This window comes from Stegodyphus dumicola, chromosome 10 (genome assembly GCF_044657685.1).
Source record: "Stegodyphus dumicola isolate Sdum_Otavi_A_Nest chromosome 10, ASM4465768v1".
Lineage (NCBI taxonomy): Eukaryota > Metazoa > Arthropoda > Arachnida > Araneae > Eresidae > Stegodyphus > Stegodyphus dumicola.
Genome location: NC_140777.1, coordinates 41,796,848 through 41,824,754, shown reverse-complemented (window position 1 = coordinate 41,824,754; position 27,907 = coordinate 41,796,848). Strand labels below are relative to the sequence as shown.

General features: G+C 31.8%; 1 protein-coding gene across 2 annotated transcripts in view; it reads right to left on the bottom strand.

Annotated features, from left to right (window-relative positions):
• The window catches only part of rho-5 (rhomboid-5), an 81,370-nt gene that overhangs the window by 43,452 nt on the left and 10,011 nt on the right, over positions 1-27,907 (bottom strand). For both annotated transcript variants that reach the window (XM_035368204.2, XM_035368205.2), the window contains exons 3-6: positions 23,669-23,921; positions 4,322-4,442; positions 1,386-1,634; positions 1,030-1,164 (exon numbers count right to left, since the gene is read on the bottom strand). In XM_035368204.2, the coding sequence (XP_035224095.1) occupies positions 1,030-1,164; positions 1,386-1,634; positions 4,322-4,442; positions 23,669-23,921 (758 nt within the window). The remainder of the gene's footprint in view (positions 1-1,029; positions 1,165-1,385; positions 1,635-4,321; positions 4,443-23,668; positions 23,922-27,907) is intronic.

The window sequence follows — 27,907 nt, the reverse complement described above, 5'->3', positions numbered from 1 at the left end:
TATAAAAGTCTTAAAATACTAAAACTGGAAAATTTGGAATTATATTTTAATATAGTTTTTCATTAAAAACTGCGCTTCAAATTAAGTACAATTTCTAGTTGTCCAATCTTATCTCATCTAATAAATTCATTACACAAATGCATAAAAACAGAAACAGAAAACAGAATGCATAAACACAGAAAACGGGAAATTTTGGAAGTTTGATATAAGCATTATCATGAACTAAAAAAAATTGTCACGCACACAGAGAGACATCATTGTAGAAATATCAAAAGCATGTTGTGGGGACCCTAACTCATGCTTATTCACAAAAAACTCCCCACTGAATTTTTGGATAAAAAATATTACCTCCCTTAACTATGTATGGTTAAAGGGAGGTAAAAAGTACAATTGGCTGGCTGAAAAGAAAACAGATTGCATAGCTTCATGAATTTAGCAATCTACGATTTTCCCACAAATGACTGAATAGACAAATGACTTTCATACATCGAAACCTAATTACACAAAATGTTGTTTTGTTTTCACATTTTACATAGTAAATTACTAAAAATTGGCCTTTATTGGACCACATAAATTTTGTAAAGCAATAACATTGCTTGCAGAGCACAGACAAAACTGTTCCCAGATGTGGGATTTTTTGTAGAATAAAATCTTTTCAAAATTCAGAAATTTTCTTATCAATTCATTTTTCTATTCGCAGAATATATTACTATTAAAAAAACTGCACAAAAACATTGATTAAACACGAGGGTGCAAAATAACACAGCAATTAAATAAGAACTTAATCTAAATAAACTATACATTTTTACCTAAGAATGAAAATATATTAAAGATACATTATTAATCAAGTAATGATATTTTGAAATTTTCCTCTATCTCAATTATTACTGCTACAAAGTCAAACATAAATATTAGTTACTAAATTTGTTACAAGTTGCATACACAATCATTAGCTAAACATATTAAAACTTCTAATTATTAAAAAAAAACACAGCTATAGTGAATAAAATTTATATTAAAAAAACAAACCTGCTGTGATGGAAGCCCATTATCTTGTTGGTCGTCACTAAATGTATTATCTACATTTGGTGCTGCATAACTATTAGCTGCATGGTTTGAATGGCTTGGCCAAAACTTCCGAGATGAACACCTTCTGACTACAGTCTAAGAATAACATACTTCCCTTACATTACAAATAATAAATTGAAATTTAACACAGCATAAAAATGGTGATAAATAGAAAAATAAATGAAAATCATGCTTATTTTATATAGAAAAACTAGATGCAAACAAATAAACAAAACTCCATGAAACTAGGAAGGAAAAAATAATAATAAAAAAAGACACCTATTGTTTACTAAAGTAATATTTAACTACAAACATACTGTTGTAATAAGTCCAAGACTGTCAACAATAATCTTATATGCTGAATCTTTCCTCCGATGTTTTTGAAACAATAAGGAGTTTTGCGACGTTACACTTTCTACCCTCCTTGGTCCATCAATTGAATCAGTTCCAGAAGAAGGCTGCAACTGAGAAACCGATGGCTGTTGATGTTGGGAAATGCACTGAGCTTGTTGAGGCACAGTAGGGTAACAAGAGACATCTTCCAGCGATTGTGTTGTTTCATCATTCTGAAATAAAATTTTTTAAAAGTCTTCATATATGACATTTAAAACAAAAGAAAATTGCGTACAGATACCTAAAACTGATGGCAAACATGCAACTTAAGCAAAAGTGCTTCTCCAAAATAATAATAATAATAATAATAATAATAAAGCTATTTCATATTATGTAAAAAACACAAACAGCAAAATTTTTCCGATTAACATCTAAAATGCATACTGTAAACCTACTACAGACAATGCTTTAAATATGATTTACTGTATAAAACATGGAGTTATTTTCCGGGCAAGTTCTGTCTGGGCACTTCTAGTTGATTAAAAAAATTAATACTGTTCTGAAGGTCACGCCTCTAGATTATTGCTTCTTTGAAAATAAAAAAGTAAAATATACTTAAGAATATTTTTTAAATCATCATTTATTTCCCCTCATTGTGAACACTAAGCATGTATCAGAAGAATGTTACATTAGGTAAAAATACACTAATCTGATATGTTGATAAAAGCAGAGCACTCAAAATATTTTCGAAGAAATTTTCAAATTTTTACAAATGATGATATTCATTACTAATATAATAACAATGAAAGGAAAACAAACAATTTATTGTGCATCTATATCTATATTTTACTTCCATAAGATTTCTCTACTAATATAATTGTTATAATTAGACATTGTCCTTTTCTAGCAGGTCATGTTTAAAAAAGGACTAAGGATTTTAAAAAAGTCGTTAACAATTTACACTTTGCTTTAGCATTCAGAAGGAGACTTTTGTAAATCTGCCTTTTGTAATACGATCCTTTTGTAATACCTCACTACTATAATAATACAGACATCTACAGATTTCAATTGAAAGAAAGGAGTTGATGACACAGAGTGTTAATTATCAGACTATCCTTTTAGTTTAATACCTGTAAAACACATTTTGCTATCCTGTGGTAAATTAATCAAGATAACAGTAAAAAAATAAGCAATAATATCAAATAAATGTATAAATGTAAAATTCCTAGAAAGAACACAATCTCAATTCCTGAATATCACTAAGAGGTGAAAAGCGACTTCAACAAAATCATTCTTGTTGGGTCTTCAAGCTAGTTTTATACTATCTACCTAGCATTTCTGCTCTGAGACAGCAAGGATGTGAAGGAAAAGATTCCCCATAATGAACTACGTTTAGTACAATCAGGGATTCAAAAATCAAAGCACTTGCTAAATTACCAAAATACGAAACAGGACATCAGATTTGGGTTAACAAAGCAATTCAAAACTCTAGATACACCAGCTGCCTACATTCGAACACTAAGACTTATTCAACAAACAATCTGCATTCAGATAAAAAGAACCATTAAGTGTGACGAATTTTTCAAGGAACTATGAATAAAAGAATGATGACACCAAAGATTACACAAACTTTGTGTAAAAGTCAAAATTATTTAAAAATGTTCTGCAGAATGTCCTACAAAGCATGCATCCTTGATCTTAATTAAATCAAAGAAAACAAGAAAGTATGTTTAAAACAAACTGCACACTTTTACCAAAATAAAATGAAATTGTTATTATACAAAACATAAAATAGAGGACAGCTTTTGGGAGCAATAATCTGAAAAAAAAAATATGTAGTCAAAAAGCAATTGGGGAATTTGCATTCAAAAGGTTAAGAACCTAGCAGAAAGAAAAGTGTTACAATTATTGATTTGTCAAAATATTCCACTTTTTTTAGTCTTTACAATGCATCAATGAAAAGTTACTCAATATTTTACTGAAATAAAATAAATTTGCAGATAACCTCACCCTTGTCCCAAGACCAAAATTTTGGTGGAGTGATAATTTTCTCTAACATTGAGACTCCACATAGGTGAGTCCAGCCCAGAACATGAAAAGTTAAAACTGACTACATAGAAGAAATTTTCTAAACATTATTTACATTCTCCATTTCCTTTCATACAAGTACAGATCTAAATTTTTTTTGCAGATCTTTAGAATGCTGGGCTAATACTCCTATGTTCATAATGTTTGTGAGAAATACCTATATAGCACTTCTATTTACAATATGCAAATTTATTGCCTAATCAACTTCTTAGAAACATTGACTGGAACAACACATTTTTCCAGCCAATATTATAATGATGATTATCATTAATTATGATCAATTCACCAGCATACATAATGCATTTAAAATATGATTTAATCATTTTTTCTTGAAGCTTAATAACACATTGATGACACTGACTGATACTTAACAGTGCAAAAATACCTTTATTTATAAAATATTTCTACAGCATTTTACAGCATACATTAAATTAATCTTTATCAATATTAAAAGTGTGCTTGTAATAATTTGTTTGTAAAATCAGTAAGTTTACAAACTTTACAAATTACTGCAAGCACAGTCACTACTTATACACACTACTTATCAGTCCCTTAAAAAGAAGAATACTCTCTTTTGTCATTTCTAAAAAAAAAAAAAAAAAAATTAAAACAACATTTTAGCCCAACTAAACTAACTGAAAATTAACTTTATTTTCAAATCTGAAATGAAACATGATATTAGTCTACAATTTTGTATGTCCATATACATAAAATAACAGCTTAACAACCCGCTAATAATTAAAATTCAATAAAGCAATACAGATCTGATTAAATTTTTAAACATTAAGTCAATCTTCTGTATTTATTTCATTATAATATTAAGGAAACTAACCTTTAGTTCTCCCCATCTTTTACTCAGCAACCTTCTTCTCCTTTCGGTCCATCTTTGATAACTGTTATGTTCTGTTTCTTCATCAAGACCAAAGAAGGAAGCAGTACTTTTGGCAACATATCTACATATAAAATATTAAAAATAATAAACTGGCATACAATTATAAAAATACACAATAACTTTTAAATTATAGAGTAAATTTTACAAAGACTTAAATATATAAATGAAAAATCTGTAACGAATATCAGAAAAAATATTTTTTAGATAGTTTATAAAACAGTACATTTAATATATCTAAAACAATTACTTTTTAAGAATTGCAGTGTAAATAATGTATCATACAGAAGATCCCCACCTTATGATCTTTCACTTTATAAACAAACTCATTCTCAAGGAGTGAAATTTGTTTGGAGTTAAAAAGAGTTTGGAGCCTCAGGGTTCATACACATTTTTTACACTTGGAAATTATTATATTTATTAATTATATTTATTAATAAAAGCACTATTAAAATCACAGTCTAATACCATTTCACAGTTTAAAATACATATAATTTATGACACTGATTCTTAAATGATATTAGAATAATTACACATTAAAAGCTACAAAACATTTATATAGTACAAAGTCCAAGATCTGGACGCCCAATATATGGAATGATCTAAAATTCGGACCTTAAACGCAATAACAGAAATTTTTTTAGGAATTTGTTTTTTGCTTTACACAAGCACATTTGATAGTTTTCCCCGTAACAAATCATGCTGAGAATTCCGATTCTTAATTTCACTTAATAAAATACCTTGTTATTAAAGAAACAATCATTTTAGCAAAAATTTGTGTGATCAATAATTTGGCTTTGTAGCTGCGTATATGCTTGGCATATATCTCAAACAGAAACATTTTACATAGAAACACAGTTGATTTTACACCTGCTAATATTTTATATCTCTGACGTCAACCTGGCAAATCATTATTTATTACATTTTACTTTCATCACCGTATTTTTATCAACACATGACAAATTGAGTAATGACTCAGGCAGCGATGCCTAAACATTTTTTTTTATATTAGTAAATGAATAACAAAGAGTATGGAAACCTCTTATGTTGACATTACACTTGTCAATGATTACAGATTTAAGTTAATGCACTAAGAAAAATGAACAAAATTTAACAAAAATTTCTTTCTATATGCTAAAAATAGATTTTGTAAATGATACTCATAGGCCAAATGATTACATTTAGTGCTATTTGAATTAAGAATAACTGTCACATAAACCCAGAACCAGCACCACTGCTCGTACGGCTGCATCAGGAGGCAGAATTTAGCGAAGACAAAGGGAGGTGCTTGGCAGCAGAATTTAGGACCCACAGAGACTGCATCAAGTGATAAGATATCTAGCCCCGGCCCTCAATAAGTCTTAAGTATATGTGGGAATTTAATTATTCAGAGCTCATATAAGCCTTAAGCATGTGCAAGAAATAGACATAAGTATAATAAATAACTAATACAATTCAAGCTCAATTATCTCAGTGCGCAATAGAAGCAAGATAAAATTTAGGGAACCACTTGTCATTAGTCGCCAATCTCATGACACATATTCAAATATGTATAGTGAACGATAGCTAAATTTGATGATGATAGCCACAAATTTTAAAGGTTTTCAGATATTGCAAACCAAAGTAAAATTTTCCAATTAACATATTTTGTAAAGAAGTGTGAAGAAGTGGTAATAAATGAAGACAATACAGTCAAAAGTCATTAATTCGAACACCCATAATCTGAAATGATCTATAATTCGGACCTCAAAGCTACAAACTTTCTGCGCATGCGCTGCATTGAGGCATGCGCATAAGACCTTTATGGCTGCGAATATGCGTGTGCGCATGCGCATAATATGTTTAGCATGCGCGTTTAATGTATAACGGTCGGTATAAGCTAAGCTAAAATTATCTAATTCAGTTAATGTTGCAGATTGTGTTGTTCCTTAATTTTCGAATTGGATCCGGCTTATTATTTTTTGCAGACTGTTAGAGCAATTTTATAAAAGTAAGCTTGAACTTTTGATTATGTCAAATAGAATTTCCGATATATATTTACTAATATGTAAAGGATCTACAAAGCGAAAGTATGTTTTGAAGTCCATTAAACAAAAAGTGGAATTGCTGCAAAAAATGGATAAAGGCATATCCTTTGTGTATCTAACCATTCCAAAATCTGTTTATCAATTTCACGCTGCTCTGCAGCGGTGGCCGGAGAGGGACGCAGCGGCGCGCAATGAATTGGAAGTTGATCTGTCAACACTACCCTTATCTTCAGAGCAGATGTTTTTATTTTATTTGGCTTATAATTCCTTACTAAATGAAGTATTTCATCTTGATGTACTCCGTCTTTGATATGATTTAAATCAAATTCCTCGTCATTATAATTAGCTTCTGATAGTGAAGAAAGTGACACAGAGGTTATTGAAAACGAAAAAATTTCGATTGACAAATTAGTCGGTATTCTCGACACAGCAATTATAGGACTTGAACAGCGGAACTTTGTAACTGAGCAAGAAATTATGTCTGTTTATAGAATTAACCCTTTGCGGCGCAATATCCGTTAACATCGGAATTTCAACAAAAAAAGTTGTATGCAGTCTATTTCGTCCTAAAGGAGTATACAGGTAAAATTTTGTAAAAATTGCACTTACTGTTTTAATTCTGTGGGTGTTTCATGAGGTGGAACACTGCACCGCCAGAGCTTTTAAAAGTGCGACTAAGCGAGCATTGCAGTGAAGCACGAAAATGAGTAGAAGCGTTTGTATAAGAAAGAAAAAACTCTGTATTATGGCTGTATACATGGTTTCCTGGATATACACAATATTCTTGAATATATACGGATAAATGAGATAAATATCTATATACACAAGTCCTATATACAAAAATATTTACAAATTTACGGAAAGAGTTAGACCTCTCCGCGCCATTTATGGAAAATTAATAATAAAAAATTTAACTACGATTAATGTTAACAATAAAGAAAAATAAGCCTATAATATATACATACACGAAAAATATCTACACAATTATTGAAAATAAATGGAAATGAGACTAAAATGCGACAGCAAAAAATTCGCGCTGGTCTAAGTAAAGATGAGTCAAGCTACTAATAAAATTCCCGCCTAAAAACTACTCCCCAAAAATTCGAGATGCCAATATTAGGGCTTTCATAACACAAAACACACCTCACCCCTCAATACTGCTTTGTTTGAATTCATAACGTAAACAACGGATGTTCTCTCCTAAGCACAGATGTTCTGATTCGTAACAGCATGAGATTGCTAAAGGTGCAGTGTTCCCGCTAATGGAACACCTGGTTTCATTCAATGATTCTGCATATGGTTTTTGTATGAAAGATTAAAAAAAATATAGAACAAATAATTTGGAGTACAGCCAGCAAAATTATGCCTAATTATTTTTTCCAAATAAAATTTTTTATATCATTAAAAAAATAGAGAAAAATTACTTGAAAAAAGTGGATTTTAATAACACATAATAAATGAAAATTTTGTGTATCCTTGTGATATGCTGCTATTTACTGTTTAAAAAGAAAAGTTCAAAGTATATGATAAAGGCATTTTTATCTATTTACGGTTGAATTTAAAGGTTTCAGAAGTGATTCAATTTGGGTGTTCCATGTAGTGGAACACTGAGCCGCAAAGGGTTAAAGAGAAAGTATTATCACATAAAACGAAGCAACTTAAACAACTTACATTGAAAGAAATGTTTAATAAAGTAAAAAAATAAATATTAAGCTTTTTCTTTTTATAAATTTTGATACCCTTTAGATCATAATTGTTCTTTATTTTATAAATTACGGTTTCATGTTTTTAATTTTATAATTTCTGCATGCCATCTTACCAGATTTAAACTGATGATCTATAATCCAGAAAAATCGATAATCCGGAATCGCCGAAGTCCCGACGAGTCCGGATTAACGACTTTTGATTGTATAAAAGAAGTTTTTCATTGTAATGGCAATACTCTTTCTTCAATCATCAATCAATTAATGGATGGCAAAATCTGTGGTATGGTTCTAGATCCAGAAAATATTGCTAACAGTAGTGAAGAAAGTGACAGAGAAGTTACTGAAAATGGAAAAATTTCGATTGACAAGATAGTTGGAATTTTCGACACAGCAATTACAAGACTTCAACAATGTAACTAAACAAGAAATTGTGTCTGTCTACCGAATTAAAAAGAAAGTATTAGAACAAAAAATGAAGCAAGTTAAACAACTTACATTGAAAGAAATGTTTAATAAAGTAAAAAATAAATATAAGCTTTTTTTTTTTCCTTTAGATCATAAATGCTTCATACTTTCATAAATCACAATGTGATATTTTTAATTTTATAATTTCTACATGCCATCTTACTATATTTAAACTGATGATCTAATATCTGGAAAAATCTCAAATTCGGAATTCCTGAAGTCCCAATGAGTCTGGATCTCAGACTTTGTAGTGTATTTTGTAGCAACAACACTCGACAAAATATGTATGCGTCTTTTTTATTTGAAGCTTTCCCAGACATTTTGACTGACTGATATTAATTTCCTTCTCTTTAAGCATCTTATCGAACGATTAGAAATTTGTTTCAATATGCAAACCAGTGTACCCATTAGTTTTCGTATGCTTTATCTCCTAACTTGTCAAGCTCTTGTTTTCTTTGATCTGGTAAAAGTTAAATAGCACAAAAACCTGACAGACATGAAGCAAATTATCATTATGTCTGAAAGTAACTACACAGTCGGATAAAGGTTTAAATACATCTCTTATTTAAAAAGAACTTAGGACATAAAGGCATGTTCCTATGCTAGCAAAATACACTACAGCTCGTGGTGATGTAATTAAACAGGAACATTCCAATTCAAACTAAAAATGTCGACTAGTAGTCAGAGACTATACAATTTAATTTTGATCTAAATTGGCTCAGTAACTCTATCACCGTATGATCAAAGACAAATAATTGCAAATTATCACAGCTGGCAAGAACTAATGAAGCGTGCAAGCAGAAGCCAGAAATACTGTCTTATAATCCAAAAACCTCAGTTTAAAAACTACCTAAATGATTTGCATTCTGGTGGGAAAAAGGAAAGGGAAAATTATAGTAAAAGCTGAAATTATAAACAACTGATTAATATACATAATAATAACTGTACATATCTTTGAAGAATAATTTTATTTCTCTTTATGTATTCAGTATTTTACTTCAATACATTTCCTTTTCATTTTAGAATTTTGGATTTATTTAAAGATTTCTGTTATTCTAAAAAACTAAATGCTTTTAGAATGTATATAAAAAGCTGCTAATTTTATTTCTTTAGTAATATGAACATTCAGAAAAAATATGAAATTATATATAGTATGGGGCGGTTACAGAGAATTTTTAGAATTTAGTGACATACCGAGCAATAAATGACAAAACTTTTAGAGTTTAAGACAAGCACTGGGAGCAGAATTTTGGAAGGCTTTAGGTAGCAGAACTTGTGATCCAACAGAGAAAGCGTCTAGAGGGAAAATGCCTAGCGTGAGTTCAATGTATGATACATTGACACATATACAGCGAATCTTTTAAATTGTCAGTTTTTATTTTCTTTATTACTATAAAAATTCCTTTTCATAAATGCCTGTCCATGTGATAAAATTAGAAATATTTATGATATTTTTAACGTTTGTGCCTAGTGAAAAGGAGTGCAAATAAAGGGAAGGTAAAACATGTTTAAAAAATTACTTCTAGTATCCCAAGTAAAACATTCAAATATTATGTTTTCATTGTTCTTCCAAAAATTCTCCAAAAAGTAAGAAATTCATCACAAATTTTCTGTAAAATACATCCATTACGTGTTAATACCATGAAGACATTTTTCATCTTGTCCCATTTTTATAAAATCTTCTAGAATCGTGGATCTATAAATCTTGCCTTCAAATCCTTCTAAACTTTCCAAGTTGCAAGGTCTAAAATCCCCCAAAATATGACCCCTACCATTTCTGAAACAGCAAAAAGCCAGAAATGTTTTAGGGGGGAAAATAAAGAAATAATAATAATAAAAATAATAAATCTGAAAGCTTTCAGATTTTATATTATGCCCAAAGGGACGTTTTTTTAATGTTTTGTGTGTTACCTTTATTTATTAAATATCATGTTCTTCACACTTAATAAAATTCAATTCAACAGCAATAACATAAGATATTTAAAAAGAGCATATCTTTCGAATTTCCAATACACATTCTCGCATGCTGGAGATAAAAATATTTTTTTTTTCCCCTTGTACACAGTTGCCATTACTCACTTTGAAATCGTTGAGTTTTTTAATCAAAAATTCGTTAAAGTTTTACAAAATACGAAATAGGTGCTACGACAAATTCCAAAATTGGGCTTCCAGATGCCCATATTCGAGTGGAGTTTCTAGGTAACCTTTTTTTTCCACAATGCAAGAAACATACATACATTCATGCAGATTCTTCATTATTTAATATCTTTGAATATAATGCAGGGATTGGTGGCAAAAATGTGAAAGCGTAACACGTTTTAGAGTGAATGACGCAAAATACCAAAATGAAATGAATAGCCGTCTGAGCTAAAAAAAAAAGAGGTATAAAGAATAAAATTAATTTTATAGAGAAAACTGATGCACATTCAGAGACAATTGTACAGAAATAGCTCTTAACATGAAAAAATTAAAAAGATATTTTTAATTAATTGCATAGCTATTTTGCTTTTGCTAAGAAATGTTTAGTTTCTTCTTTCATAAATTATACTTAATAGCATTTATTACCTTATTTATTTTTGGTACAACTCTGATATACGCCCTAATTTCACCAAATGTGGCGATATGTGTTCTGTGCTGGTTTTTGGCGCGACTGCGTGTTGTATGGCAACCCTGTTGACGTTGAAAAATCTTTCGCTGGAATTCGTTGGTTCCTGTCATGCTTTGTGTCTGAGAAGCTAGGGGGGAAAGATTTAATGGTGAAAATTGTTGAATTGAAGTTCGGCATAAGGAAATATTGTCGTGGCCTTCCTGTTGAGGGGCAGTGGGTATTTGGAGGTGTGGAAAGAAGGTATGGGAGATTATTTTTAGTGGCTGTGCATGATAGAAGTAGGGATTTGTGATTATTTTTATTTTATTTATTTGTGAACCATAGTATGAATTTTCTGGATAGTGCGTCTGGCTGTCATATAAATACGATAGTGATTATGTGGCGGTATTTTAAAAGCGGTATGAAATTGGTATTTCTGTTGTTCGAAAAAGCATTAATGGTAAGTGCATTTTATTTTATTCTTGTTCTTATTTTGTAGAATGTTATGTTCATTGTGTTTTTAGTAAGAATTTCTGTTGTTATTGTTGTTTTTTTGAATTGTTTGAAATTTATTTTAGTTATTTTGTTGATTAGTGCGTACCGTCTAAATTGTGCAATTCGTAGATGTTTTTAAAGTTGAAACAGAACGCTGTGTACATGGTATTCTTTGAAATTTATTGTCGTTATGTTAATTTATTAAAGCAAGGTGTGCGTAGTTCGTAAATTCGTTCGTTGCCTAGATGGTGCCATTCGTAGATGTTTTTTTAAGTTAAAACATATCGCTGTGTACATGGCTGTGTACACGTCAAATAATTTTGGTTAGAAACTTCACGGTTTTGCTATCTAATTTTTTTGTTTCTGTTTCGAATTTTTAGCTTAAATTGTGTGTTCAAAACGTGGTTTTTGCATTTTCGAAAACCGTGTTTTAGGAGACATTTTAGGCTTAAAGTTCGAAATGTAGACAAAAAATTTAGATAGCAATATGGCAGCGTGGAGTTTCTCGCCAAATATTTTTGGCGAGAAATTTGGCGCCTTGAGGGCGCATATCAGAGTAGTTCCTTATTTATCCTTATCAGAGTAGTTCCTTATTTTTCAGATACAAAACATTGTATAATAAGTCACAAAATGGAAAGCAATGTCACATTATCATACTACAGTGAAAAATGAAAAATGTTTTATTTTAATGCTATTTTTTAAATAAAATTTCAATATACTACCATTATTTTAATGAAATCTATCAATGTTATAATGTTTAAAAACATCGTCAAAAACTCCCAGATCTCCAAATTAAAAATTTTCCATAGGAACTGATCTTAAAATCACCAAATTTAGAATCGTTTAAACACATCCCCCAAAGAGAAAAGTCGTTTAAGAGCTCTTCATTAGAAAAACAAAATAATTTTGAAAAGCTTATGTTTCACTATATCATCATTATTTTGATGAAATTTATTAATATTATAATGTTCTAAAAAATCATCGAAAAATTTACAAATCTTGGAATTAAAAATTTTCTATAGAAATTGATCTTAAAATCGCCAAAATGTTGATAAGTAGCCAAATTTAGAACCGTTTAATAAAAGAATTTACATCCCCAAAATTGAAAAGTTCTTTAAGAGCTTTAATATTATAATGTTCTAAAAAAAGCCATCAAAAAATTCACATATCACTTAATTAAAATTTTTTTATGGAAATTGATCTTAAAATCACCAAAAATGTTGATAAGTCGCCAAATTTAGAACCATTTAATAAAAGAATTTACATCCACAAAAGAGAAAAGGGTACTTTTCCGTTTTGCCGGCGCAAGCGATAAAGTCGCCAATAATGGTACAACCGATGCCAAACGTAATATTCTCGCTGGTAACCTTTTAAGCCTCATTTTCAAAACAAGTCGCAGCTTTTTCTTATCAGATTGATTGTTTCTTTCAATACTGGCATATAATTACATAGAATTTTTATCAGATAGTTCAGTTTTATGTCTAAGGCCATTTTCGGTAATTAAGTCAATCAGGATGCAATCACAGCGCTTAACCCGAAGCCGAAAATATAGAAAAGGTAAAGTCAAGGGTTAAATTCATCAATTCTAACGAGAATGCATTAGCGAAGTAAAGCACTGCAGTTTTACATAATTTCTGAGTAAGCTATTCGTACGAATTGAAATATTTCTTGCATTTAAACTTGTGTTCCAAATTAAGATTTAATTGAAATTAATGTAGATAATTACTGAGAGCATTAGATTTTTGTAGAGTAGTTTACGTGAGATGAGATCGCTTGGGGTCACGTGATATAAACCGGCGAATCAGGATGTTGAACCATGAAAGCATAGTAAATTCTTAAATTAATGTCTTTTTACAAATTTATTGTCTTTATTTATTGGCTTTTTATAAAATTTTAAGCGATATTAAAATGTTTATGCCTTCAAAAAAGGAATTCTTAGAACTAACATTTTTTTAATATTTTTTATGTGTATACTGTATGTTGTCGCCAATAAAGTCTGCTTGGCGAGATTTGCGCCGGCGAAACGGAAAAGTACCGAGAAAAGTTGTTGAAGGGCTTTTCATTAAAAAAATGAAATAATATCTAAATGCTTATTGTAGCGTAGCGGTATCTTAACTTTAAAGTAATAAACCTAAGAATACATCACTGCGAGTGGACTGTAAATTAACCTTTATTCGGCGGTTTGAACTTTCGAACACAACACACAGCACAAAGTAAAACAACAGAGTTACAATTAGCGGTTTTAAGAATGCAAGAACAAAATGCGAGCTGCGCATACAATCTGCGCATTGCGAAATAATATCTAACAGACAGGCAGAGACTAGCTTTTACAAAATGAAATTATCAAAACAATATTAAATTATGCAGAAATATATCATTAAAATATTCACAAGAAAACATAATATGAAATTATGTAATGAAACTAAATTGTTCTCAAAACAGATGCACAGAAGCCTTGATACAATTCAGGAACTTAATTATAGTTAAAGTAAAATACAATGTTATAATGCTTTAGGGAAAAACACTTAACCATTGATAGGCAAAACACTAAGTTTGTGAATTGGCCTTTTGAAAACTCCGGTAGCAGTTTTGATCTTCACGATACGCACAATATTATCTGAGCTAGGAAAAACTTCCAGCACCCTTCCTAATTTCCATCGTAACGGGGGTAAATTGTTTTTCTTTATGATAACTAAATCATTAACCTTTAAATTAGGTTGCACTTTCAACCATTTTGAACGTCGTTGCAAATTAGAAATGTATTCATTGGACCATCTTTTCCAAAAGCTTTGAAACATTTTCTCAACAAGCTTCCAACGTTGCAATATAGGAATTTTTTGATCTTGTAAACTTTCTTCTGGTAAGGCAGTTAGCGGGGTACCAATTAAAAAATGGCCTGGCGTAAGTGCAGAAAATTCTGATGGATCTTCAGACAGTGGACACAAAGGTCGCGAATTTAAACAAGCTTCAATTTGAGCTAGCAATGTCATAAATTCTTCTTGCGTTAGAAGTTGTTCACCTATGGTTCGCTTGAGATGTAACTTTGTAGATTTGACTGCAGCTTCCCATAATCCTCCAAAATGTGTCACTGCAGGAGGATTAAATATCCACTTAATACCTTTAGTAGAGCAATATTTATTAACCAATTCATTTTCATTCAAGGAGTTTATTACTCTTTTCAATTCCTTATCTGCAGCAATAAAATTTGTGCCACAATCGCTATGCACTTCTATTGGTTTTCCTCTTCAAGATACAAAGCGCTTTAAAGCGGCAATAAATGATTCTGATGTAAGATTACCTACTAATTCAATATGTATAGCTCTTGTAGTAAAACACACGAATACACAAATGTAGCATTTCATTGGTTTTACTCCTCGACCTTGCCTGGGCTTCACTTGAAATGGCCCGGCGTAGTCAATTCCAACTTTGGAGAAAACCTCTGACGGAACGACTCTAGATGATGGTAAATCAGACATTACCTGGGTAGATGTTTTAGCTCGTACACGATGACATTTCACACATTTCCAAATCTGTTGTCTTACAACTGACCTAGCGTGGATTATCCAATATTCTCTTCTAATTACTGATAGCAATAGCAGGGGGCCATCATGAAGATGGGATATATGAAAATGATTCACTATAATCTGTGTTATGTGATGTTTCTTGGCCAACAAAATAGAATATTTTCTGTCCTGCGCGATGTTGGATTGTCTTAATCTTCCTCCAATGCGTATAAGTCTATTCTTATCGATAAATGGGTTCAAAGAAAGGATCTTACTATTTGAGTTTAACGGTTGATTCTTTTTCAGAAGATTATATTCATTAAAAAACTCATCCCTTTGAACTACTCTAACAATTGCATTTCTAGCGTATTGCAATTCTTCGGTTTTAAGGTAACCCTTAATCCTTGTTGCGGTAGATTTAGCTGAATTATTCGCAAACCGAAAACACCATGCGATGATTCTTTTAAGTTTCAAAAATGATGAAACTTCATTAAGGACTGGAATTTGCGAAGCGACTGTTATAATTGAACAAGAAATATTTTCCGTTGTTCCCTTAAAGACTCTTCTGAAAATGCTAAGTTGATAGAGAACGGAATATTATTTGAATTAAGCCACTGAGGACCTGTCCACCACAAGTCATGAGTAGAAAGCTCTGAAGGCAAAAGACCTCTTGATGCACAATCAGCTGGATTCTCCTTTCCTTTTATGTGGTTCCAATGCAATGAAGGTAAGACTGATTGGATTTCTGAAACGCGGTTGGCTACGAAGGTTTGCCAGCGTGTTGGTTCTGATTGTATCCAGGACAAAACTATCATTGAATCAAATCATGCGTAAATATCGTCAACATGAATTTGCAATGAATTCTGCACAGCTTGAACCAAATGCACTAATAGAACTGCAGAGCAGAGTTCTAAAAGAGGAATAGAGATTACTTTCAGGGGAGCTACGCGAGTTTTTGATGTTAGTAGCTGCACCGAAATTGAAGAATTATTTGAAGACTTTAAATAAATCACTGCGGCGTAAAATTTCTCTGATGCGTCACAGAAACTATGAAGTTCTACATTTGTAGATTTGGGCAATAATACTCTCCTAGGAATATGAATGGATTCAAGATTTGTGATATCTTCACAATAGATTTTCCATCTTTGATTGATTTCATCTGGCGAGGGATCATCCCACGAGATTTGTAATTTCCATATATCTTGAAGCAAGATTTTTGCTGCAACTATAAAAGGTGCTAACCAACCAAGTGGATCAAAGATTTTCAAAATAGAACATAAAATTATTCTTTTAGTAGAACACTCTCTGTTTTCGAGATTTCCAGAGTGACAAGTAAACTCGTCTTGCGTTGGATACCACTCCAAATCCAATAATTTTATTGATTTAGTATCAACTACTGTACATGAAGAATTTGAGTTCTGAGCACTCAAAGCAGTTTTTAAAATTGAGCGATCATTTGCACACCATTTATGCAATTGAAAGCCACCTTTTTGTAAAAGTTCACTCAGTTGAGAAATTAACTCTACTGCCTCCTCTACTGTGTCTGAACCAAATAGGACATCATCAATATAATAATTGTGTAATATTATTTTAGCTGCCTTTGGGAATTTAGCTCCTTCGTCAATTGTTAGTTGTTTGAGTACGCGAGTAGCCAGGTATGAAGCGGAAGTAGTGCCGTATGTAACTGTGCACAACCCGTAAGTTTTAATCGGCTTCGATGGATCATCTCTCCAAAATATTTTTTGGAAATCTTCATCATGAATTTGAACTTGTCGATACATTTTCAATAAGTCACTAGTAATGGCTATGGGATAGCATCTAACCCTCAAAAAAATAGTAAATAAGTCATCTTGTACCTTGGGACCATTCATTAGCGTGTCATTAAGCAATATCCCTGATGTAGTTTTGGCACTAGCATTGAAAACGACACGTAGTTTTGTGGTAAGACTGGATTCTTTTAGCACGTGATGATGAGGTATATAATAATGAAAATTTACTTTATCTAAATTATCATCGGATAATTCTTCCATGTGTTCAAGTGATAAATATTCGGACATGAAGTCTTTATACTGTTGATATACTTCAGGAGTTTTTATTAATTTTTGTTCTAGACTAAGAAAGTTGTGAAAGGCTGATGGTCTGGAATTACCCAACTCATTTCTTTTAGGCTCGAATGGCAGTTTTACTGAGTAACGACCATTTTCACTACGCACGTGATTTTCCACGAAATGATTTTTACACAATCTTTCTTCTTTAGTTAAAGGTTTCGATGTGGGAATTTGTTCCAAATCCCAAAATGATTTAACTAATTCCTCCGTGTTTACGTTTAGCATATTGACTGAAACCTGCTTACGGTTTGGGAATTCAAAATGTGTAGTTTCAGCAATTACCCATCCTAGCTTAGAACAACATGCAAATGGAAGAATTTTGCCCCTTTTAATTACCTTGCCATTTATTAAAGTAAGGAATACATTAACTCCAAGTAAAATATCAGTTTCTCCCAATTCATGAAATGTAGGATCTGCTAAAGTTAAATCTTCGAAACTTTCATATAAATTCAAAGGTAATGTTACACTTGGAATGTTTCCTGTAATTTTGTCTATTATGTAAGCGGACGTTGAAATTCTGTAATTAGTATTAAAATGAGGTGTAAACAACAACTCAACTTCTCCAGTAGTAGTTGTATGGAAAGTACCTAAGCATGACACTAATATCTTCGAATCCTTTATGCTCAATCCTAAATTGATAGCTGTTTTCCGACGAATGAATTATTTTTCACTACCTGAATCTAGTAAACATCTACAATTTATGAATTCATTTTTTGAGTTTTGAACCTTAATTAAAGCAGTACACAAAAGTACATGACTACGTTTACCATTAGCATGAGCTCCAAAATGTTTATTTTCATAGTTGTTTGCACAAACACTTGGAGAAACCTCATTCAAGTTGTTTTCTGGTTTAATTTGCGATTTCGGAACAAACACTTGTGCTTCTGGTGAAGGGAATCTAGATGCATTTTTTGGTTTGAAATTATTTTCTAAATGCAAAATGCTATGATGATGCTTAAAACAATGCTTGCAGGTGTTTGCACTCATACACATTTTAACTTTATGGACATTAGACAAGCAATTAAAACAAAGTTTATTAGTCTTAACAAACTCTATTCGTTTTTGCACTGGTAAATTTAAAAAATTAGAACACCTGTATAAAAATGATCTTCTTTACAAAATAAGCAAGTAGAATTAGTAATCGGAGAAGTAACCCTATTATACACTGGTTTATCTGATTTATGCGTTTTACTAATTAAAGGTTTACTGTTCTGTAATGTTCTAGCGTAATTCTTCAAAAATTCTATTAAGTCATTCAACTTTGGTATTTCGTCTTTTTTTAATTGATGCTCCCACCACAACTTTGTCAAAACGTCAAGTTTTTGCAAAATAATATACAACAACAAAGTATCATTAAAATTATCTATCCTTTGATCTAATATTTCCAATGAGCGAGTTATTTCGTTTACGTTATCTACTAAATTTAATAACGAGGATGCAGATTCCTTTTGTATTTGTGAAATGTTAAGAATTCTTTTAATAAAAGCAAATATCTGTTCTCTTTTATTAGAAAATCTCTTTTCTAGTAAATTCGAAGCAATACTGAAATTTTGATCAGCTATGGGAATTGACTGAATAATGCGATAAGCATCATTTTTCAAAGAACTCTTTAAATATTGTAATTTTTGAGCTCCAGATAGATTTGGATTGTTGCGAACACTAGCGTTAAATAAATCTTTAAATGTTATCCATTCAGTTAAATTTCTAATTTGCATTTACGACCTTGTAAATCTTTAAATTACGAATAATTTTTAAGTGAACTTCCTCAATTTTCTCTAAAATTGACTGTTCTTCCTCAACGAAAGTGTCTATTTTTTCATCATCACAATTTGTATAAATGTCTCTAAATAAAGATTTAAAATCTTCCTTAAAGATTTTACATTTTTCTAAGATTAATTCAGCTTCAGCATTATCTAAGCTATCATAATCTATTTTCTCGATAAATTTCATTAACTGCGTTTTCAAAATTTTCTTTCGTTTTTTTTTTCTATAACTGACATTTTGAAAATATTCTAAATTCACGATTTTACTAATACTTTAAACACAATAAAGTAGCAATAACGAAATGTCAAATGCAATTAAAATGCATTAACTGTTTCACTCACCTCGTACACTGTATCCATTGCGAAACTCTTGAGAATTCTAAACTGAAATTGCATTATCAACTCTATTACAGACACGTAGAATTCTTATTCACAAGCGCGGGATTTTCTCGAAGCTCCGGCGTAGGACGACCAAATAATGTAGCATAGCGGTATCTTAACTTTAAATTAATAAACCTAAGAATACATCACTGCGAGTGGACTGTAAATTAACCTTTATTCGGCGGTTTGAACTTTCGAATCAACACACAGCACAAAGTAAAACGACAGAGTTACAATTAGCGGTTTTAAGAATGCAAGAACAAAATGCGAGCTGCGCATACAATCTGCGCATTGCGAAATAATATCTAACAGACAGGCAGAGAGCTCTGGTGGCCGAAACAGCTTATCTTTTATTTCTTGCCCAGAAACTCGAATATCATATCGTTTATATTAGGGTTAGGAACAAATTATAACCAATGAACCCATTTAAAAGGTAACCATACTTTTGGCTAGCCCAAAAATATTCCTCCAAAATGCTTATTCTCACTCAAATGGCAGTTGTAAAAAACAAACAGAAAATTCAGATGATTAAAATTAAGGACCTTTTGCAATTTGGGGCACTGTTAAGGACTTTCAAGGACCAAAAATTGATTCAAAAAACATTCAAACATTTAAGGTGTGGTGTATTTAATTAAGGCAAAGCACACGAGGGCTATCTGCCTAAAGGGAGGGATGCCTTTCGTGGAGGACTTTCTAAGGGAAACTGGCTCGTATACACGTTACACATGGGGAAAACCACGAAAACGCCCATGCAGCCAGCCCGTTCGCGGGATTCGAACCTCGGACCGAACTACCAGTGTTCAGCGACTTTACCGCTCGGCCGCTGGTGGGCTCAAACATTTAAGGATTCTTAAAGACCATATGAACCCTGATCCTTTTTGTTTTTTGGAAAATCAAGACTTCAGTCTGATGTTTGCTAAAGTAAAGTCTACTGTGCACAGCCAAACAGCACTATTGTCTTAATTGATAACTAAAGAAAGAGGAAAACCTGTTCCTGCAAGTTTATACATTTATTTTCTTAAGAAAAACACTTCAGAAATCAGTGTTGCTTCCCCATCTAACATGCCAACTTTATTCACCTCTCATACAGCCTCCTTATCACAAAAGGGCCTTTTACTTATTGATGAGTCTTCAGAGGGTGAATCAGACATTGAATTTCCCCCAACCATGTAAAAATGCACAAGCCTCACCCTCACAATCTAAGGAACAGACTGTAAAGTAAGTCTTTGTTTATAATGTACTATATTAAAATGCATTACTTATTTGTTTTAGTACTTTTAATTATTTATTTGATAATATAGTTCTTATCTCACACATATTGTTAGGAGATACACATAGCAAACCTAGTTAACATTTCACAAAGAAACTCATGGTACGAACGGTTATTCAGAACATAAGTCTTTCAAGTGTCTGAATATTTATACTGCCTTTAGGAGCAATTACAATTTTACTATGGCAACTTTCATAACTAAAAAAATATGCAGAAATTGCAGGCTATCCATAAAACATGGCAGAAAGGTGTTAAACAGGTAATTAATGACAAAGCTTTTCCGGGAAAAAGTATCTAGTGTCCGAGCTATCAAATGGGCTAAGAGATCTGCAAAATATGAAAAACCATGATTTTGTTATAGAACAGGAGTACAACCTGTTTAACAAAATAAGAAATCACATCACCCTTTTTTAATCCAAAAGAAAGAGGTAGAGTTTTAAAATAACAATAAATAACGAACATATGAGAACTTAAAAATTTGACAAAATCAATGCAGTGCTTTCCCACCTTCATTTAAATGAAAATATTAATGACAAATTCGAAGACGCAAAAGTCATAGATAATGAACTCCTACAATGTAGCCTCGATCACACAGTCAACAGAAATTAAATGCCACCAGTAGTCATTTTTGTAAGCTTTTTTAATTCATTCATATTCCCAAAATCTGAACTGATTTAATTAAAAAAAAAACACACACACAGCAGGGGGAAGAAATGAAAAGCTGAATCCCCCAACCTTTCAGTTGCTTCCAAAGTATAAAACAATAAGCAAGCAATACAGATCTATCACAGACTGTCATATACACGAGGGCATGAGGACACATAGATCCTGTCAAAGACAAGCAGAAATGAATATTTTGAGCTAAAATTGTCTTCTGTAACAGTCTAAAGGAGACCACAGAATGGTCAAAAAAGCTTATAAAGATGACCAATCTATATGCATTACTTAGCAAAAGAACTTTTTCAATTTCATTCATTCTGGCACTTGCTTTAATATTCTGGTATATATCATATATTTTGAAAATGGTCCATTTAATCATTTTTTTAAAGCTAGAAGATTTATTACCTTACAGTGGCTTTTGGCATCTCTTGCACACAGATAGATACCATTTTGAATTATGCTGGCAGAGTGTATATTTCATGCAAAGTGTGGGAAATGTTTAAAACCAAAATGGCCCATTGCCAGTGAAATGAAATTCATTATTCATTTCCTGACTAGAAGAAAAAAAAAAAAAAAGATACAGGCAAAGATTCATTGCTAGTTCTACAATGTACATGCTCCAAATGCCATGAATGATGGCAAAGTTCATAAATGGGTAAGATTGTTTAAGTAAGGCCAGAAGAACCTGCATAATGAACCTAATTAAATCTTGTATATGTAGGTTTCATTCTGGTCATTCACACTATCATTCATAAAAACACACAATCACAATTCCCACCTTAATTGTAAATTTCCTACAAGTTTTACGGTCATTCCTTCATAAAATTACATAAAGAAACTTCTCTTGGTATATTTGAGGAGCACAAAATGAAGAGCTTAGCCATTGCTTTGATATTTTCTGCCCATTATAGTGAAGAAGATTATAACCTGTAAAGCCATACCATCACGAAGATGTTTCAGGTAACTTCTGAATCCAAGCACCAGCTGCTAGAGTGATGACAATGTCATCTTTGACCATTATAAAATTGAAATGAATAATATCAGCTCATCAGGATATATCAACTATGTTCGGGGAATAGATAGAGTATTTGAGGTGATAGACTTCAAACTGCAAAACGTAACACTGAATGTGGCCTCTATGACTAATTTATTCACACAAAGCATGTAAATGCTATCAGTCTAAAGATAGGTATGCCTTCATGGAAGCTTTTCAACTGGAAACTTAACCCTATCCATGCTATGAACAAGGATAATCACAAAAATTCTACTTAGCCAGCCCATTCAGTGGGATTTAAACTCATATTGAATATCCAGTAGTCATTGGTCTTATCCATTTGGACAATAATGGGCCCAGCACACTGTCATATTGACCCACATTGATGAAGCTGTGGCACAAAACTCGGAACAAATACCCACTGCATGCTGTCTGGCAAAGTGTCGCCCAGCCAGTAGAGAGTTAACAACATGACTTGCCATACTGATGGGCCTGGATTCAAATCTCAAAACAAACATAGATTTTATAAGAGTATAATGTCTATGCAGCAAAAAGGCTCTCAAAATACACAGCAAGTCAAAAGTCCTCTCCAGAAGTTAATGATAGGAGGAAGAGGGGTGCGAGATCCCCGGACAGCCCCCTGAGGTGATCTTACTCAGAAATGGAGTGGAAATGCTCAGTTAGTGTGACAAGACTGTATCTGTATATAACCAATAGTGAAATTCTGGTGTCTTATACCTATAGCTGTCTGACAGACCTGACTTGTAACTATATCTGTCTGACAGTGTTTTATTGCATCATCATAATTACAAAGATCAATACTGCTACTCAAATGCCCATTCTAGTCAAATCTTTGGCAAGCAGCAACATAATCATACCTTTCCCCTTATTATAGCTCAGACAGATATCTGAAAAGGCAACTTACTGGTGAGCATTTCCAAAACCAATGAAAAACTAAAAAAGGTTCTGAAAAGTGGCACAAGTGACAAATTCTCACAATTGGCAAATTTCTAAGTTTTCTAAAACTTGTCTTATGCTAAGGCAAATGTTTCAACAATAACAAAAACAATGTGAAGTAGAATCTAGAAAAGGGGGGAGGGGAAAGTACCCAAAATGTTTAGCAGTTAACTTTTTATAGTAAAACTGTTTTGCCTGAAAAATGACTATAAAATTCCATTTATATTAAGGGGAGAAGAGAAAGAAACATATAATCTAGAACATGCTAAGTCTTTAAAATCCTCAATATAAAATTAAACCCTTAGATGCTAAGAAACAAAACTACCTGAATTTAACTTTTCAAGCAATTTAACTTTTTCAAGCAGGATACTTACTCTTTTACAGTTTTGGATCGTTGCAGACTACGCTGCACAAAACTTTTCCTCCTGTCCCTCTGATTTTCAGACATCTCTCTCAATAGTCTGGAGGGACCAGAGAAAGAAGAGACATTTCTCTCTCCACTCCTTTCAAAAAGGGGATTTTCAATTACACCAAGGGCTTGGGGAGAATTTTCGGCGGATTTTCGAGAACCAGCTGCATCATGATGAAGACTGGTGGTCCCTGTTTGCATTGTGATAATAGGCATACCTAAGAACAATAAATAAATATTTTTAACAGGTATAACTGTTGTACTTTAAGATAGCTATTAAGACATAAATGTGCATACTAAATCCTTCTATCTTAATTTATGTATAAGTACATGCATTCATCACAGCAAAAAAATCATTATACTTAAGTTCATTCTTTACAGAAAATTTATAGTCTTAAAAAGTAAAACAATCATTTTAAGGAATAAAAAATGCACTTTTCACATTTAATACTTCTGAAAGGCTTGGTATTAATATATTAACTACTAATAAGAACTTGAGATGGTGCCAGGGTATCATAATAACTAGTCAACAAATACCTAAAATGCCAAAATGTGCACAAAGAAAGAAAAATTCTTCATAAACAAGAACTACATGAAGAATTACGATGAACTTCAGTGAAAAGATGGATTACACTTCGAGTTTTAAAATGTCATTAAAATATTTTACATAAGAGTTTCATCAGAAAAGTAGCATACAGAAGAATCTACCTGAAAAGCAGTTATCACAATACAATTGGAAAAGTTTTCCAAAATGGAACAAGGTTAATTTCATAACCAATCAGATTAAAAACAAGTAATAACTATTATCATTTAAAGAAATTACAGACTCTCTCTGGCATTATACTGAGAGAGTGATACATTAAAAAAAATCTATCGCTATTTTTAAAATGTTTAAGTAAGTAAAAGTTGAGAGATTTAGTTAGTCATTCTGTCAGCATAACAGTCTTTTCTTGAAGGTAATATTTTATAATTTGCTTTAAAAAGCATTACTATCTGGTAAAATGGTTATCTCACTTATTATCTTTCAAATATCTTAACAGTAAGTATCCAGCATATTACTGTTAAGCCCATCTGAACATTTTTAAAAATTTTGCCAATTCAACTTATGAACCTACAGAAATATGTGCATCATCTAAAGAAATATCACGAGCACATGTGGGTACTCCACCATAATGATTTCATTCTCGGATGTTTAAGAAAGAATAAAAAGAAGAATGATGTTTAAGAAAAGATATGCCTTTATCCATTTTTTGCAGCAATTCCACTTTTCGTTTGATGGATATCGAAACATGCTTTCGCGTTGTAGATCCTTTGGCGGCTTCAGAATTGGAAATTCTTTTTAACATAATCGAAGGTTCAAGCTAAAATTAAGGAACTATCAGCAAATGGGAACTGAATAAATTCAATTAAAGCTATTACCTACGTCCAAACTTCACCAAACTACTACCAAACTAAGAATATTTACCAAATTAAACTAATAATACCAAACTAAGAAAATAATACCAAACTAAGAATAAAATACATAAGTAGGATGCATGATGTTTATTAAATTATTAAACATAATTTAATAAACAAAACATAATTTAATAAACATAACTGCAAAACAAATTTGAGAATAAAATCAACTTAATAAAATTTATCAAGTAACATTAAATATTTTACAGTTCTAATAGTTGGACATATATAATTGAAAGAAGGTTAGTGACATTTTATTTGTGTTTTACTAACAGTCAGCTTTCTGTTGATTTTTTCTTTCATGTCTCATTTTGAAACGTACTTGCTCAGTCTAGAGGTTTAGTAAATAGAGGGTAGATTTTGTGTTGGGCCTAGGTTAAAATAAGAAGTAAAATCATAATCAGCATGAATCATAACAGAAGACTGGCTGTTGCCACCACTGCTGCTTGCCTACAGAGAGAGAGACCTGCTGATCAGAACAAATCTGAAAGCCTGATGGAGGCATGATTGGCAAGTTTTGAAACTTAGAATGCCTAGCACCAGCCCTGTGTATGATGCACTGAGACATATAAGATGAACCTTTTAAATTACCAGTTTTCAATTTCTTTATTCATAGAAAAATTCCTTTCTATGAATGCCTGTCCATATGATAAGATTAGAAGCATTTTTGATATTTTCCATGCTCATGTCTAATGAAAAATACCGAAAATAAAAGGAAGAGAAAAAGATGTAAAGAAAAAGACTTCTAGTACCAGAAATAAAACATTCAAATATTGTCTTTATTGTTTTTCCAAAAACTTTCTACAGAAACTGATCTTTAAATCCCCAAAATGTTGAAACCTTTTAATAAAATAATTCCCATCCCCAAAAGTGAAATGTTCATGAGTTTTTCATTAGAAAAAATGAAAGAATTCTGAAATACTTATGTTTCTCTTCTTGCCCAGAAAGTCGAGTATCCCGCCCTTTTTATTAGAAATAGGAACAGATTATTTCACTCATTCAAAAGATAACCATATTTTTCAGTGAATCGTGAAAAATATTCCTTCAAAATGCTAATTCACACTCAAAATGGCAATCATAAAAACAAGACAGAAATTTCAGATGATTAAAATGAAGGACCTTCTGCCGACTTTGCCTGAAATTAAGGACCAAGGACCAAAAATAGATTTAAAAAAAAAAAAATTGAAGGACTTCTAAGAACCATACGAACACCATAAATTAATTAAATATTTTAAACTTAATACTTAAAAATTACTTTGTCAATTGTGAAAGATGGCTGCTCTCAAACTATGAATGCTGCACCAATTATTCATGAAGAATTCTGAACTGCATTTCTGAATGCAATTCTCAGAATAAAACATCATTTGTCTCTTTACATAGTCTACCAAACAGCCATTGTTGCAGATGTATTTGACTCACTTCATTTTTGAGTTTTATAAAAAGGCTTTCGTCAATTTCTGTTACTGTATTAGAGTTTACAAATAGCTGAGTTTAGAAAGATATGAATACAAACTTCCCACAGGTCTATTACAGTTCCAATCTATTACAGTTTTATTGGATATCCAGATTTTTTTTTCCCTCCCTCTTTCAACAGATGTTAAGTTTGATCTGCTATATACGAGCACAATTTGATCACAAATGTGATTCCACAGCCGCTCGAACATTTTTTTTTTTATTCAATATGCATAAAATAAAAGGTGACTTATTGATAATCAATCAGGGATACATGAAACAAAAGCATAGATGTTATGAGTGCAGAGTGACGACATGCTTATCCATAACTGGCACTAAATCGTGCTGCTTGGCAACAGTTTCACAGTTGATGTGAAAATACATAAGTACCTTATTTATTTTATATCGTCAATAAACATTACTTTGTATGAATCTATAACTAATTTTAAGAATAGTCATAAGAATTGAGGACTTTTTTTCATTAACAGTAATTTTTTTATGAGAAAAGCAAATTCTACCATTACCATTTTGAAAATTAAAAATCTAAGTTCTTTGTTTTAAAGCATTTCTTGTTCTTAAACATTAATTATGTAATTTTGTATTTGGCTATCACAAATTAAACAATGGTCCTTGTATCACACCCAGTTCTTGTTCATTAACTTAAATAGCAGTATACAGTCAAAAGTCGTTAATTCGGACACTCATAATCCAGAATGATCTATAATCCGGACCTCAAGGCTAAAATCTTTCTGCACATGCGCCGCATTGACGCATGAGCATAGGCATTTTACTCGTGCGCCCAAGACATTTACGACTGCGCATATGCGTTTGCGCAAGTGCAGAATACGTTTTCGCGTGCGCGTTTAAATTATCTAATTATCTATTTCAGTTAATGTTGATGATTGTGTTGTTCCTTAATCTTCGAATTGGATCCGGCTTATTATTTTTTGCAGACTGTAACAGCAATTTTCTAAAGTAAGCTTGAATTTTCAATTATGTCAAATAGAATTTCCGATGCTGGAGCTCCCAAAGGATCTAGAAAACGAAAGTATGTTTCGATGTCCGTCTAACAAAAAGTGGAATTGCTGCAAAAAATGTATAAAGACATGAAGAAGGTGACAGAGAGGTTAGTGAAAACGAAAAAATTTCGATGTCCATCAAACAAAAAACGAATTGCTACAAAAAATGGATAAAGGCATATTCTTTGTTTATCTAACCGTTCCGAAATCTGTTTATCAATTTCACGCTGCTCTGCGCGGGGGGGGGGGACGTCGCGGCGCGCAATGAACTGGAAGTT